Genomic DNA, 15,445 nt, shown 5'->3' on the forward strand with positions numbered 1-15,445 from the left:
TTGTTGAGTAAAACCTCTAGCAACAAGTCGAGCTTTATACCTTTCAATGGAGCCATCTGATCGAGTCTTCACCTTGTAAACCCATTTATAAGATATTGGTTTTAATCTTTTGGCTTTGGAACTAAACTCCATGTCTGGTTTTCTTTTAGTGCATTAATTTCTTCTTCCATCGCTTTCTGCCATTTTCGACTTTGCGCTGCTTCTTCATAAGTAGAAGGCTCAATAGGTATTGATTCATCCACATGAGCAGCATTGGCATACCTTGGATTAGGTTGTCTCGGCCTTGTTGATCTCCTTAATTCTTGTGCATGCCCCTCGACTTCCTTTTGGCTTGGACGAACCTCCTCGGATATAGATTGATGTACACCAGTTTTCCATGGACTCTTTTCCTTAGAGTACGACCCTTCTCCTTCTTTTATTGGATCCAATATCTGCTCTTTAGGCTCTTCTTTTTCTTCTGGACCTTCTTCTAATCCATGAGATTCTGGAAGCTCTATCTTTTGAGGTGACCACCATGAAGAAGCTTCATCAAATACCACATTTCTTGAAGTATGACACTTTCCGGTATTTGGATCACAACATCTCCATCCTTTTCTTGATTCATCATAACTGACAAAAATGCACCGAATTGCCTTCTTCTCAAATTTGCTTCGTAGATGATCTGGCACGAAGACGTAGCATACACATCCAAAAACTTTGAGATGGTTGACGGTTGGCTTGATCTTCCATAATCTTTCATATGGTGAAATATATCCCAACTTTGTTTGTGGGAGTCTGTTAATCACGTACGATGCCGTCCTCATACATTCGGCCCAAAATCTGCCTGGTACATTCTTACCATGAAGCATACTTCGACAAGTTTCGGCAAGGTGACGATTCTTGCATTCCGCCACTCCATTCTGTTGTAGAGTATTGGGGCAAGTCAATTGTCTTCTAATCTTGTGCTTCTCAAGATAGATATTGAACTCAGTCGATAAATATTCTCCTCCATTATCTGTGCGTAAGCACCTGATCTTAGTATTAAGCTCACTTTCTACCTTCTTCTTGAACTCTTTAAACTTCAGAAAAGTCTCCGACTTCTCCTTCATGAAGTAAACCCACACATATCTTGAGAAGTCATCAATGAATGTCACCATATACTTCATACCTCCAAGTGATGTTTGTTTCACTGGGCCAAAGACGTCTGAGTGTATGAGCTCTAGTGGTGTCTTGGACTGATGTTGTGACTCCTTGAATGGCAATTGGTGAGCTTTTCCAAATTGACATCCAGCACATATTGTATATGTTCGGATATCAATTTGAGGAAGCCCATTTACTATGTGTTTCACCATCATCTCCTTTAACTTGTTGTAGCCCACATGCCCAAGACGTTCATGCCAAAGATCAGCCGTCTCATTCTTTCGAGTCTTATCCACATATGCTGTTTCAGCAGATAGTACATAGACCGACTCTATTCTTCTTCCATGCATAACTGGATTGCCAACCACCTTTACTCTCTTGAATACGGACACATCTTCTGGTCCAAAGAGCACATAGTTCCCTTCTGCTGTCAATTGTGGTACTGACGGTAAATTCTTCTTTAGGCCAGGGACAAGATACACCTTCTCGAGTTGGAGCTTTTAAGAGTCGCCTTCATTTGGAATTATTGTCTTTCCAATGTGAGAAATAGACAACCTTGAATTGTTGGCTGTCAACACGACTCTCTTTCCTTTGTAATCCTCCATTTCTTGCAGCTTTGTCCCATCGTTGGTCATATGATTTGAGCACCCAGAATCAATGATCCAATCATCTTTGTAGTTTATTTTTGACTTTAAAGTTGTTGTAAGAGCTTGATCATCTATGTCAGCTTCAACAGAGAGTCCAACTTCTGCATCCCATGTTTTCTCATTAATGGTTGCTTCGAATGTGACCTCTTTCTTCTCATCTCTTGTGGCGGACACATTTCCTTCGAAAGTTCGCCTTCTGGGGAATCTACAATCTCGAGCAAAATGACCCTTCTTGCCACAATTGAAGCATTCACCATTCTTTCTCTTATCATTTTCCCCGTATTGTTGGCAATGATCTCTTCTTCCTTGTTGAGCTCCCCCTGAAGCATTGCTTTTTGGTTTTAGATGACTTTTGCCTCCATATGTATGTCTTTCTTTCGTCACTTCTTGTCTTCGAGACATAGTTTTCTTCTTATTAGTGAAGAGTGCTTCTTCTTCGCCTTTTATGCTTACTTCATTCATCTGCTTGGCTAATGCCTCTTAGTTAGCCAATAAATTCTCCAGCTCTATTAATGATGGTTGAGTAGGCCATCCTCTCACAGCGGCTATAAATCCATTATACTCGGATCTTAGGCCGTGGATGATAATTCTCTTCATCCTTGCTTCACTCACTTTCTCTTCAGGAGCAAGTTGAGATATCTCACGGCAGATAGATTTCATCTTGGTGAAATACTGAGAAATAGACAGACTTCCTTGTGAGATACCCGCGAGCTCATTTCCAAGAGCTGGAGGCGTGCTTCATTCTTCTTTGAAAATAATTTTTCAAAAGTTTCTCAAGCTGCCTTTGGTGTTTTCTCGTCACGGATGTGCTCCAATAGATCCTCCTCGATTGTAGTCTTCAATATAAATAAAGCCTTCCCGGCCTTGATGTTCCATTTTCTTAAGGCTTCAGCATTTTCTTTCGGTGGAGGCGTTGTGTCACTGCCAGCAACTATTTCCCATAAATCCTGTCCTTGTAGGTAGGATTCTATACAGGTCCGCCAATAACCATAGTTGTGGTTATTGAGACTCTTGATTCCACTGCTCGTACTTGCAAGATCTGCCATCATGACGTCCAACGTCCAATAAGCTTGGTCCCTGACCGATGAGCTTTCACAAAGCTTTCACAGTTCCTAACTGTGCTCCGACAGAATCTCCCTTAGAGCCTTGGTGAAAACAAGTCGATGTAAACGTCCAACGTTTACTGATTTCCTCCACTAGAAATGGTCCCGAACGACCCGCTCTGATACCAATTGTTGGAAGCTTCGACGAGCCCAACACACCCACTACAGAGGACCTAGATTATACTACACTCACTACACCAACACTTTGACGTTGATTAGCCTTTAATTTTATGAATTCTTAGTGCACAATAGTACTTAGGCGACAGTGTCGACCATATATCATTTAGGCGGTATAACCGACCATGTATCACTTAGGCGGCAGAGCCGACCATATAATAAGAACAACACAAGTGCACTAAGAACTTAAACACAAACCAAGGCTTAACCGGGAAACTTAACAAAGAACACTTTTATTAATACAAAATACAATTACAATATTACTTACTTACAAGCTTTTCTTCTCTACTCACACTCTTCTCACTTCTTACTTCTTCTCTACTTCTCAACTCACTCTTTTTTCTCTACTTCTCAACTCACTCTTTTCACAACATGATTACAAATGAAACTCATCACCCATATTTATACTTGTCCATGAAAGTTTCTACACATTAGATATTTCCATGGATAAATATCTAGATATTTCTCACCTACAAATATCTATATTATCTAGATTTTTCTACATATAAATATCTAGATATTTCTTTTACATATTAATATCTAGATATTTTCTTATACATATTAATATCTAGATATTTTTCCATACATATTTACAAATTCCATATTATTCCAAATTTGCATTGTATTTTAACAACTAACGTCGTCAGTTAATTGAGGAATACTTGCAGCTTAATTCATCTCCGATGGGACAGAGGATGTGTTTTCATGAGTAGCATTAACATCAATAATTGTATTTTGAATAGCTAATGTTGTTGAATCTACTACAACATCACCTTCATAAATAAATCTGAACCCATAACTTTGATCATCATCACATATAACTTCCACAGTATCACCGGCTTCCACCACAAGTGTTGTCTCATTAAGTGGGCAGATTATTATGACTTCCCTGGCAAAGTTATATTCTTGTTTCTTGGGATTCTCAAATTCATAACTTTTTTCTTTCGTTCTGTTACGCAGTCCTAAAGATTTCAAATAGGAAAATCTGCTTACATATAAAATGGCACCATAGATTTTCTTTTCGGGTGCAACAAAAGATAAAACTTGTCCTCTATCTCCTTTATATTGAAAGACTTCGGGAACCATCGTATGAGTCAGATCGATCCACAATGCTTTAGCGATGAATGATTCCTGGTAGAGTTCATGTGGGTTTTATAAGTAGGGTTAAATACTTACATTTTTGGGGCCGCATTATTCACAATAGATTAATATTATCCTTCAAATATTTAGAATGAAAAATAAGGGCAGGAGTACTTAATTACTTACCTCGAACAATTTAGAACGAAAAACGTTAGCCTTTTGACTCGGATCAAATGGCATAACATCCAGTGACGAACAGCCAGTTGCCTCAATCAATGTCAACTTTGATGGAAGAAGTGGAAGATACCGTAATTCATCACAACAACTTATATCAAGGAGTACCAGTTGCGAGAGGTTGCTCAGGCTGTCCGGTAGGCTAGAAAAATTGTTACCCCTAAGGTACAACTTTTGTAATGACTCAAAGTTACCAGTTTCACTAGACACTTGAGACACGTTGGAGTTTATCGTGTATAGATGTTGTAGCTTCCTGAGTCTTGTAACCCTGATGAGACCTTCAGATACAAGATTCGAGCAACGATCGAGATCGAGTATCCTTAGAGATTGTAATTCGGACATGTTTTTAGGAAGATTCACTAGGTTTTCACAACCACCCGCTAGAAGTAGTTTGATACTTGGCGGAAGATTTGGAATTGACTTTATGTTTTCGCAATTGGAAATATTCAATGTATGAAGTTTGTCGAGACAGATAATAGAGCTATCCACCTCTTTCAAATTCAGGCAACTATTGAAGTAAAGTTCCTCAAGGTTCTGGAGTCCAATGAAACTTCCAGTCATGGTTAATGACTCTGACTCATAAACGTCCAGAATCCTAAGCTTCTTAAGATTAAGATTCTAGATACACAAAAACATATATATTATTTTCAAGTATTAAATCAAATACAAATTATAATATGACGATGATAAATCTAAAAAAGTACATGTTCATACCTTAATTCCATCCCACAGTATTTCCAATTTGCTGTACCTCAGCACGATAACCACCACATTAGGCATATCAAGGTTGTTGATACTTCTCCATGGGAAACTTTGCCATTCCAAGTATTTCAATTGTTTGAAAGACAAAGGCATTGAAATGATAGGTTTGTCATCATCGGAACAAGGTTGATACGTCTCCAATGGAAATGATAGGTTTCCAACAAACTTAATGAACCTCAAATTATTCATCTTTTTAAATGCACCTATTACGTTTTTTATAGATTGTTGTTCTTCACTCTTTTCGTAGTCAATTTCCAAGATGATGCTTTCAACAGAACTTGTTCCCTGGTAAATAATAAAGTAAGTAAGAAACTAAGCTAACTTCTATTTCTATTTCTATTTCCTATTAAAGTTTGGGTGGAAGCAATTTACGAAGGCAGAGATCGATCGATAGAGAGATATAGGGTACGTACCGAATTATTTTTCACTACATGAAGCACGTCTCTTTCATCCACCAATCGTGTACGTTTTCCAGGCTCTTTCGTATTTTGTTGGCGGACCACTTCTTTCCCCATTTCCCTAATCACTTCATGTATCACCAATCTTACTTTTTCATTTTCTATTTTAACTAGACCTCTATCAACAAGGGGTTTGATTTTAATCTCTCGGAAAAACAATTCATCTTCGTCGTGCAATAATCTGCACATTGAATGCTGATACATATACATATAATCAGTCATTTCCATATATGTGTCCTCATATGACTTTGTATAATCCCAGCTCCATCCATCAAAGAAAAAAACGATATCCAGAAAGAAACTCTTGGTTTCATCAGGAAGTGAATCATAGCTCACTTGAAGCTTCTGTTGAATATCTTCATGAGGAATTCTTCTCATCGTCTTCAACAGGTTTGGCCATTCTTCCTTTTTATGAGCTTTAAAATGGAGACCCCACACGTTCAGAATCAATGGAAGCCCTCCAGCGTGACAGACTATTTCGTGTACGAACATTGCATCGACAGGTTCGTCTTCACCATATGCGTATCTGACAAAGAGTTCAAAAGATTCCTCCCAATCCAACAATTCTATATCATAACAAGTGTATGGTAGGTTACCAAGAGACCCTTTATTTCTTGTTGTCACAATTACTCTGCTGCTTCCAGATCCTGAACTTAATGAGGCAGAATGTAAACCTAGTGCTTTCAAGTCATCCACCTTCTCAACATCATCAAGCACCAAAAGAGTCTTTTCACTGTCTATTAATCTTCTTATCTCAGGGGCTCCAACATTTCCGTGAGTCGGATCATTTCCGGTTAGACCACGAAGGACCTCCCGCTGCAATTCAACCTCCCAAAATGGACCCTTGTTCTTGTAAAAATGGATGTTCTTAATAAAACAATAGTAGTCGAAATCTGCAACAATTCTATCATACACAGCTTGGACAATAGTTGTTTTACCGGAACCGCTGATTCCAAAAACCGCCACAATATTGTGAAAATCAAGGTCACCTAACCTTAATGCTGAAATTATAGCTTGTGCCCGTGGTTCAATCCCAACAGGGTGTTGAGCATCAAATAGCTCCAATGGAATTTTAATCTTTTTGAGATCTTGAATGATGTTGTGTAAAAAGGCTGCCTCATCATCCCTGCCAAAATTAACAGATAGTACATTAAAGCTTAACAAAAACAACAGTATGCATTTAAACTGCAATTATATTGTTTTTTGTTTATACTTGTAGAAATTAAATTAAATGAATACTAGCTAGCTAGCTTACCCATTTTTTAAAGGTTGACCGGACCTTTGACCTGCTTCTTTGAGGGCCTTTCTCCATTTGCGAACTCTATTTGGATCTATGTTGGCCTCGTGCATTCGAAAGGCTTCCTCAAAACATCCTCGTAGATTTCGAACATCAGACGGATCGACATTCAAAAATACTGGAATAACCTTCCTGTTCTTAAACTTAGGGAGGGAATCCATAATGAGAACCAACTCATCAAGGGACTCAACTGAACGAGAGTAATTAGTGGAAATTACAACGAGATAGGTATGAGACTCTTCAATAGCTTTCAAAAACTCAGAACTCGTATCTTGGCCTATTGGAAGAGTGTTGTGGTCAGATATGGTAAAAATGTTGCGTTTCAGGGCTGCCTTAGGTGGCTTACAAACTTATTGCCGGTATCCTCAAAAGAATAATTCAGAAACACATCGTACTTTGGCCTTTTACAACGGTGATGTTCATCGTAAGAACAACTTGGATCCCTTTTCCTTTTAGATGAAGAATAAGGGACCAAACACGATGATGATGGATCCATTTCTTGATAAAATAAAAATAAACTTAGAATCAAGTTAGCAAATCTGTATATGTTTGATAAACTGGTAAGAATGAATTATAGGAAGCTGCTTCCTCCATTATTGCAGGGAAATTTCGAAATTAACCTAAGTCAACTATTTTGACTTTTAAGTACTTGCACCGAAAGTATCTCCTTTTCTCTTGTACGCGTCACAAAATAATTAAATTTTCCTATATTACTGTTTGAAGTTTTTTTTAGCTGTGAGTTTAATAAATTTCTAATTGAATTGAATATATGTAGAATTATTTTAGTTTAAGTTTATAATATAATATATAAAGAAAATTGGATAAATGGTACCTGTGGTTTACATGAAAAGGGGTAAATGGTCCCTGATGTTCATTTTCGAGGTTCGTAGTACTTGTAGTTTACACAGCCGGTGTAAATGGTCCCAATTTCTGACGGACATTTATTTCGTCCGTCAAGTGTAATCACGTGCCAAACACGTGATGGGTAAAATCGTCCGTTTACATTATTTAATAATATTTTCATTTCTTATTTTATCTTCTTCTTCCCATTCTTCATTCCTTTAACAAAATACCTTTAAATGAAAACACATACCTGCACATTCCACAAAGCTAAAACGCAGTGAAACGAATCAAGATTATATACATATAATTAATTCATAATCACTTACACGATTCCTTTGTGGAACAGTTAACAACAATCTCTATTTTATTTCATGAATGAGTTCTAAAAAATTAAATGAAACAAAGAAAATTTACCTTTACATCAAGAATCAAACTAAACCGTTTTTTAATATGAATGGATTTAGTAATATTTCCAACACCAAATATCAGGCGATTGAGAAACGTGATATTTTCAATTTCGTCCAGCATATTTTCTAGCAAAAGAAGGTTTCGTGATCCAATATTCTGCCTTGTCCACGACCAGTTCCTGTATACATTGAATATAAATATAATTGTTTAGATCTTACTAGTAGAATAATCAAAATATTCCATTTCCCCCAATTTAGCAGCCTTTTACAGCGTGCCGCCACCGTCGATTTCATCCCGACCCATAAACCCAAATTGAGAATCAGATCTACCAATACCAAATCGAAGATTGTTGTACTGAAATCGTGGGTGTACGATGATTTGCAACTGAAAGTGTGGGTGTACGATTTGCAACTGAAAGCGAGGGTGTACAATTTTCAACTGACGATGATTCAAGCTCTGTCTAACCTCTGATTCAAGCTCTGTCTAACCTCTGATTCAAGCTCTGCTCCTTTCGCTGATTTTCATATTTTTTGAATCGATGTGAGGTGCATCTGATTTTGTTTTAGTGAAAGGTTTCTGTAATTTGGTTTATTTGTTTTTGATTTTTGTGTGTGGGTTTGTATTTGGAATAAAAGAGAGTTAGAACGATTAGGGTTTTTTAAGTTTAAGTTCTTATATATTTTGAGTTTGTGTGTGGGTAATGATTAATGAACTAGAGTTTGTGTGTGGGTTTGTGTTTGGAATGAAAGAGGGTTAACTTTAAATGGATAAAGATGTTGAAGATGAAGATTTAAGAACAAGGTGAAAGGATGAAGTTGAATATGAAGTCAAAAGAAGATGTGCAGAAGGTGAAGGACAAAGAACGAAGAAAAGGGGTGTTTGGTATGATAAAAGAAATAACGAGCGTGTTGGCTAAAAAGACGATTTTACCCTCACATGTTAGGCATGTGACTAAATTTGACGGATCAATTTAACGTCCGTTTGATGCAGGGACCACCCACATGCGTTTAGTAAACCACAAGGACCACGAACCCGAAAATGAACATCAGGGACCATTCCCTTTTCATGTAAATCACGGGGATCATTTATCCAATTTTCTCAATATATAATATTATTTGAAAAGTATACAAATAAAAATACATTTAAAACTCAATTCATTCATATAATTCCATCCAGTGTAAGTATTTAATGTCAAAGTTAAAAAAAGAAGACTTCAGAAATCAAGATGAGACGGTAAGTTTGGGGTGTATGGAGGACTCTGTATTATGTATCACCCTACGACGGTGGCAATTTCAAAATCAAAATTAAACAAAGCATTATCAAATTTGAGTGGTACTTTGTAAGCAAATCACAAAGATTGGTTGTTTACGTTTTCAAAAAATCATTAATTTGAAACAAATTTGAAGTTGTGATGTGGTCCAGCGGTTGGTGGTCTGCCTCCTTTAGGGGAGGTCAGGAGTTCGACCCCCGTTGGCTACATATTAAAAACACAATTTCATCTATGCCATAAAGTATTCACCTATGGCACATTTCCCATATCGTTTGGGGGGTAACGAGGAGGGGGTTTTATTTGGTCGTGCCCTTGGATCGGTTTCAAGGTTTCCTCCCGGGCAGCGATGGGGGCGGGGTTATTATCGCTGCATCGACATAGTCGAAACGGGAGATGATCGCAACGGGTGGTTTAGTCCCCCTCGGGTGATCCCAATAGCCATTCAAAAAAAAAAAAAATTGAAAAACATACTCCCTCCGTCCCAGATTAATTGTCCCCAGACAAAAAACACACAGTTTTAGGAAATCCCACTAACTTTATTTCTCCACCAATGAAATATCTTCTCTCTCCAGATCCACCAATGAAATATCTCATTTCCTTTCTATTTATGGAAGTAGACAATTAATTTGGGACATCCCAAAATGGAATACTGGACAATAATTTAGGGACGGAGGTAGTACTAGTTTAAAACTAGCGAATTTGTAGGATTATGTATAAAATTATATTCTAAATGAAGTAATACATTTAAGGAGCTATTTGTATGTCTTATTTAATTATTATTGTATATGTATATGTTATGCAATGAACTTTTATACAATTGAAAAAAAGAATCAGAATCTTCAAACTTATTATTATAGCATTTTGGTTTATCTCTATAATTTCCCTTGTTGTTGGCTTAGTAAATCTGCTCACATGAAGTTGCAAATTCATTAAAATCTCAGAGTAATCAATAACTAATGTAATAGAGGCTACATATCAAAGTATAAAACCTAAAAATATTTATTGAAGGATTTAAAAATTAAAAAGACAAATTATATTTTAATACCCCTCAATCCCCAAAAAAGTAAGGATTATATCTATTAAAAAGTTGTGAATATCTTAACCAGCCCATCGGAGGAAGCAACCCGCCTGCTCCGTGGGGCGGCTTTTTTCTTTCACAATAAGATCTGGATGATTATCCCTACCCTCGAACATTACTATTTATATATGTCCAAAAATAAATGCTACTTACTTAAAATACTACTAAAAAATCGCCAAAGTTTTACTCTTTTGATATCTAGAAGTCAACAAACCTTTTCTACTGTTTCATCTCTCTCTTACTTTATTTTAAAAGTTAATTAGTTACAATGGATTATTAGATAAATGGTGAAGTATACATTTCACTTAACTATCAAGAATTGAAAAAATTTTGTTGATGGATATTCAATCCGGGACGGAAGGAGTAATAGATTAAAAATAAAAAAACAATAATACACAATTCTATAAGTGATGAGTTTTTAGTGAATATAAAATTTTCTTTCACTTAAAAAAACTGATTGAGAAACCAAACCAATTAAATATCATATTGAGGATTGCAAGTGTATGGGATTTTAGGCTCTTTGATCCAGAAGGTAGAAGAGAAGGTAAAGAGGCCACCAAGGATTAGAAGGGATTGCAAGCTTAGTAAGTGAAGTTCTCCTTTAAATTCGGTTTCAATTTGTATTCAAGTTGAATGTATTTGCCCACAAACTTGTCTTTTGTATTCTACTTATTTGTTGGTTCATGATCTAGTTGTGTTTCGAAGATATGAGTCTAAGTTAAGTGTTATCCCTGACCTGAAGTATCCACCCAGTGCAGTAGTTGGGGGCGGGTTATGCAATTACGGATTTGTCCGGGCATGCCCTCGGATTGTTCCGGTTTCCTCCAGGGCAGTAGTTGGGGGCGGGTTATGCAATTACGGGAAGTGAACGTGTGTGTGTTTAAGTCCCCTGGGCGATCCCAAACTGATGTCCAAACAAAAAGGTGAAGTGTTATGTATGAAAAAAATTGTTAAATTAAATGGTACGATTATCTTTGGGGTACTAATGGTCGTGTTGGCCAAGTTTATGTTGAGGAAGTTTGTATGAAATGAAATGAGGGAATGATACGCCAAAACTTGTTTTGGTAAAGTTTTTTTTTGTGTATGAAAAAGGTCAGGAAAGTTGAGTATTAGATATGTGGTTTAACTTGTGTTTTGAGAAAGTGTCAAAATGGGTTGAAATCGTGTCAAGGTCAAAATGCGTCGCATTTTTTTAGAATGCGCCAAGCTGCATTTTTATTTGATGTTAATTCAACTGTCGAGGTTTAGATGCGGTCACTGTGGTTAATTGATTCGTAATGAAGTAAATGTGCGGTATTTAAAGATATAATTACGGTATTTCATGATGTTTCCCTTTTGATGTTAAGACTATTTTTGAAGTGTCATATTGTAACAACCCAACCCGTTAACCAACCAAAAACGCGGAATAAAAAAAATAATTTAAAACTGATCTGGAGGGTGCGCGGTGTGATGACCCGAAAATTTTTGACTTATTTAAACCAATTCTCTATACGATTTATTATTTTAACACGCTAAACAAAGTCTGTTAGATTGAGTCTCAAAATTTTAGAACTGTTTCATATATACAATTACCTTTGATTACTCTCGACGATTCATGAACAATTATATGTATGTATATATATATTGTAACATCCCGCGTTTTTCCGTTAAATTTATTTTTAACACCGTTTTTTTTTATATAATAATATCTTTCGTATTTAAATTCGTCGACTCCGTTGACGAACGTTCATAATATTCTCGTTATTTAATTATAACATCACTCGTTTACTCTAACGTTTTAAAATATTTCGTTTGGTTAATTCCCTCACCCGACAACAAACTTGAGGGACTAGTTTCGCCAAGGTGCCAAACATTTGACTAGGTCAAATGGTCAACACCTCCTCTTATCCACTCATTTCACCTCCCACTTTCTTTTTTTCTTTTCTCTCCACCATTTTTGAACTCAAAACACCCATTCACTAAATTCATCATCTATTTCCATTCAAGCAATCAAACATCAAAACAAATTATATATTCGTGATCCTCTCTTCATCCTCTTCGATTTGGTACCAATTTCATCACATTTGGGTAACATTTCTAAATCACTAGATTTCTTTAAATTCATGTTCTTGACTTAAAAGTGTGTTAATTAGTGTCTATGGCTCATTGTGATGTTGTGTATGTAATTTGTATGCTCGATTTGTTGTTTTTGGTGTAACTAGCTTGAAAATGAAAAATGCATGCTTAATCTTTGATTTTGGATGATCATATGTTGTTTAATTGTTAAAGTTCATGTATTAAATGTGTTACTAGCATCATTAGCTTCAATTTGATGTGTAGGTTGATTAAGAAAACTTCAAAAACATGATTATTGATGTTGAGATGTTTGACTAGGGTTTGATAGTTCTTGACATGAATTTTTGGATGCTTGAATGCCATGAAATGTTAATTGTTAGTGTTTAGTAGTAATGTATGCTTCATTACCTTCAAAACGGCATATCACATGTGTGAATTGGATTCCCGAAACTTAAAATGCATTTGATGAACTTGAAACTTTGAAAATGGATTCTTAATGATCACTTGACGGAAAATCGGTTATTGAAATTGATGTTTTTGTTTGATAAAACGTGTTTAGTTGTTTTCCTTGTCAAATTACCTTTCCAACGATATATAGTATGCATTTTGGATGTTTTCGGTTCATAAAATATGTTAATTTGAGTTTTGGTTCGTGACTTGGTCTATTTTTCTGCAAACAGCAAAAATTCCAGGTATGCGCGCCGTGCAACCTCAGCGCGCCGCGCAAAACATAAATCCCAGATATTTGCCCCCTTTAGTTGAGTTCTGACCCGGATTTACACTAGGGTGCGCGCCGCGCAACCCATAGCGCGCCGCGCATATGCCCAGCTCATTTTTGTTTTTATTTTTCCTTTCACAAAATGTTTCCCGCTTAACCGTAACTCCGATTAACATGAAACTTGGCCATTCTGCTCATAAATGATTTCTCATCATGGGAAAATTGTCGGATACCCGACCCGACCCCGTTGACCTTGACTTTGACCAAGTTTGACTTTTAGTCAAACTTAACCAAACAATTATACGATCGTTCTAACATGCTTAATTACTTGTATCGTGCATGAAACTTGACTAATTGATTCACATGCTACATAATCGAGTCGTAACGAGCCATAGGACTAATTGAACATCTTTGACCGTTTGTGTTTACCGTTATTGATATAACCTATATGTTTAGGTCAAGACTAGCTTTGTCTTTGCACGCGTTTACTTGTTGAAGTACTTTATTAACTCTTGCACGCAAGGTGAGATCATAGTCCCACTTTTACTCTTTTTGAACTTATATTTGGGATGAGAAAACATAAACGATTCTTTTGAACTAAGTGAACACAAGAACGGGAAAACAAACATTCTACATACGAGTTTAGAACAAAAATCCTCAATTCGATTATCATTAGTTACACTTGACGGGTGTAAGCGAGAACTTATGTTATATGGCCATATGGGTTGACAACCCTCATCTTTGACGGTTCGCTACCGTCTACAGATGAAATATATTTTCGAGAATCAGTGTTTGTTCTAGCACTATGGATGGGGTATACAATGGATGGAATGTTAAGCTTTGATAATTGGGTGCTCGTGAATATTAACTTTTAGAATGTATTACTATTATTTCAACTTTTCAAACCTTGTGGTTCGACTTACTTACTTTTACTCACTTACTTACTTAAACCTATGATTTCACCAACGTTTTCGTTGACAGATTTCTATGTTTTTCTCAGGGCTTGCACGATATGTGAAACATGCTTCCGCTTACTATTTGATACTTGCATTGGATGTCGAGTATACATGCATTTCATGGAGCGTCTTTTGACTTTACTTTAAACCGTGTCGTCTAGATTTCATTTGTACTTATAACCTTGTAACTTAACTTTTGGTTGAACAATTCTTGTAAACTTTGGAAACAATCTTTATTTTGAAATGAAGGCGACATATTTTGGTCAAACGTTGTCATAAAGACTTATGACCAGGTGATGGGACCCATGTAGACGACGCCGTCACTTGACGATTTGTCGGGGTCGTTACAAGTGGTATCAGAGCCTTGGTTGTAGGGATTTAGAGTTCATTTGTGTCCACCCCGAGTCATAGGGTACATAGGTGAATCTAGACTACAACCGGCATATAGACTGAAGTAGGAATTACTTGACTATTTGTGCATTTATACTCGAACTCTTCTATCATATCTAACTCGTATTCGATCTTGATCTTACGTTGATAAATTTTGTTGACGCGCCACCTTGACTTTATAAAGTAATGTTAAATGCACATGTAAATCAGGGTAATATAATTTCCGGGATTATATTACGGTGATTCACATGGACGTTCCGACATTATGACGTAAAGAATTTAAGGCGAGTCAAGGAAAAATTTCCTCTCTATCCTTATTCCATACTCCGGTTAGTATTGTTGAAAATACTAACCAACGATATTCTTGTGTCATGAAGGAACAATGGCTCACCAAGGTCAACACAATACTCCTCTCGAAACCCTAGAACAAGCTCTTCAACGAATGATAACCACCGCCGTGGGTACGGCCGTGGCCGATCACTTTTCTAACAACAACAATCATGGAACCGGTAATTCAAACGAAGGTTGCTCCTACAAGAACTTCATGAAGTACAATCCTTCCACTTTCGATGGAACCGGAGGACCGGTTACTCTCACCCGATGGTTTGAACAAATGGAGACCGTTTTTAACACAAGCGGTTGTCGAGACCAAGATAAGGTCAAGTTTTCCACCCTCACTTTCACCGGTATTGCTCTCTCATGGTGGAACACGTATGTACAATTAGTGGGAAGCGATGAAGCCCACACACTCTCTTGGACCGAATTAAGAGAAAGAATGATCACCGAATACTTCCCGCGCGACGAGACTCGAAGGCTCGAACAGGGTCTAAGGAATTTAAAAACGGTCGGA

General features: G+C 36.9%; 1 protein-coding gene across 1 annotated transcript; it reads right to left on the reverse strand.

The window, feature by feature from the left end:
* Positions 1 to 3,294: 3,294 nt before the first annotated feature.
* On the reverse strand, positions 3,295 to 10,592 carry LOC139841083 (disease resistance protein RML1A-like). The gene is made up of 10 exons (XM_071831317.1): positions 10,502 to 10,592; positions 10,311 to 10,366; positions 8,397 to 8,539; positions 8,135 to 8,306; positions 7,273 to 7,375; positions 6,836 to 7,154; positions 5,536 to 6,706; positions 5,075 to 5,407; positions 4,313 to 4,978; positions 3,295 to 4,177 (listed from the first exon to the last, which is right to left on the reverse strand). The coding sequence occupies exons 1-10, from the start codon at positions 10,590 to 10,592 to the stop codon at positions 3,716 to 3,718; spliced, it is 3,516 nt and encodes a 1,171-aa protein (XP_071687418.1). The 3' UTR covers positions 3,295 to 3,715.
* Positions 10,593 to 15,445: the final 4,853 nt, after the last annotated feature.

The sequence above is a fragment of the Rutidosis leptorrhynchoides genome, chromosome 1 (assembly GCF_046630445.1).
Source record: "Rutidosis leptorrhynchoides isolate AG116_Rl617_1_P2 chromosome 1, CSIRO_AGI_Rlap_v1, whole genome shotgun sequence".
In the NCBI taxonomy this organism is placed as follows: Eukaryota; Viridiplantae; Streptophyta; class Magnoliopsida; order Asterales; family Asteraceae; genus Rutidosis; species Rutidosis leptorrhynchoides.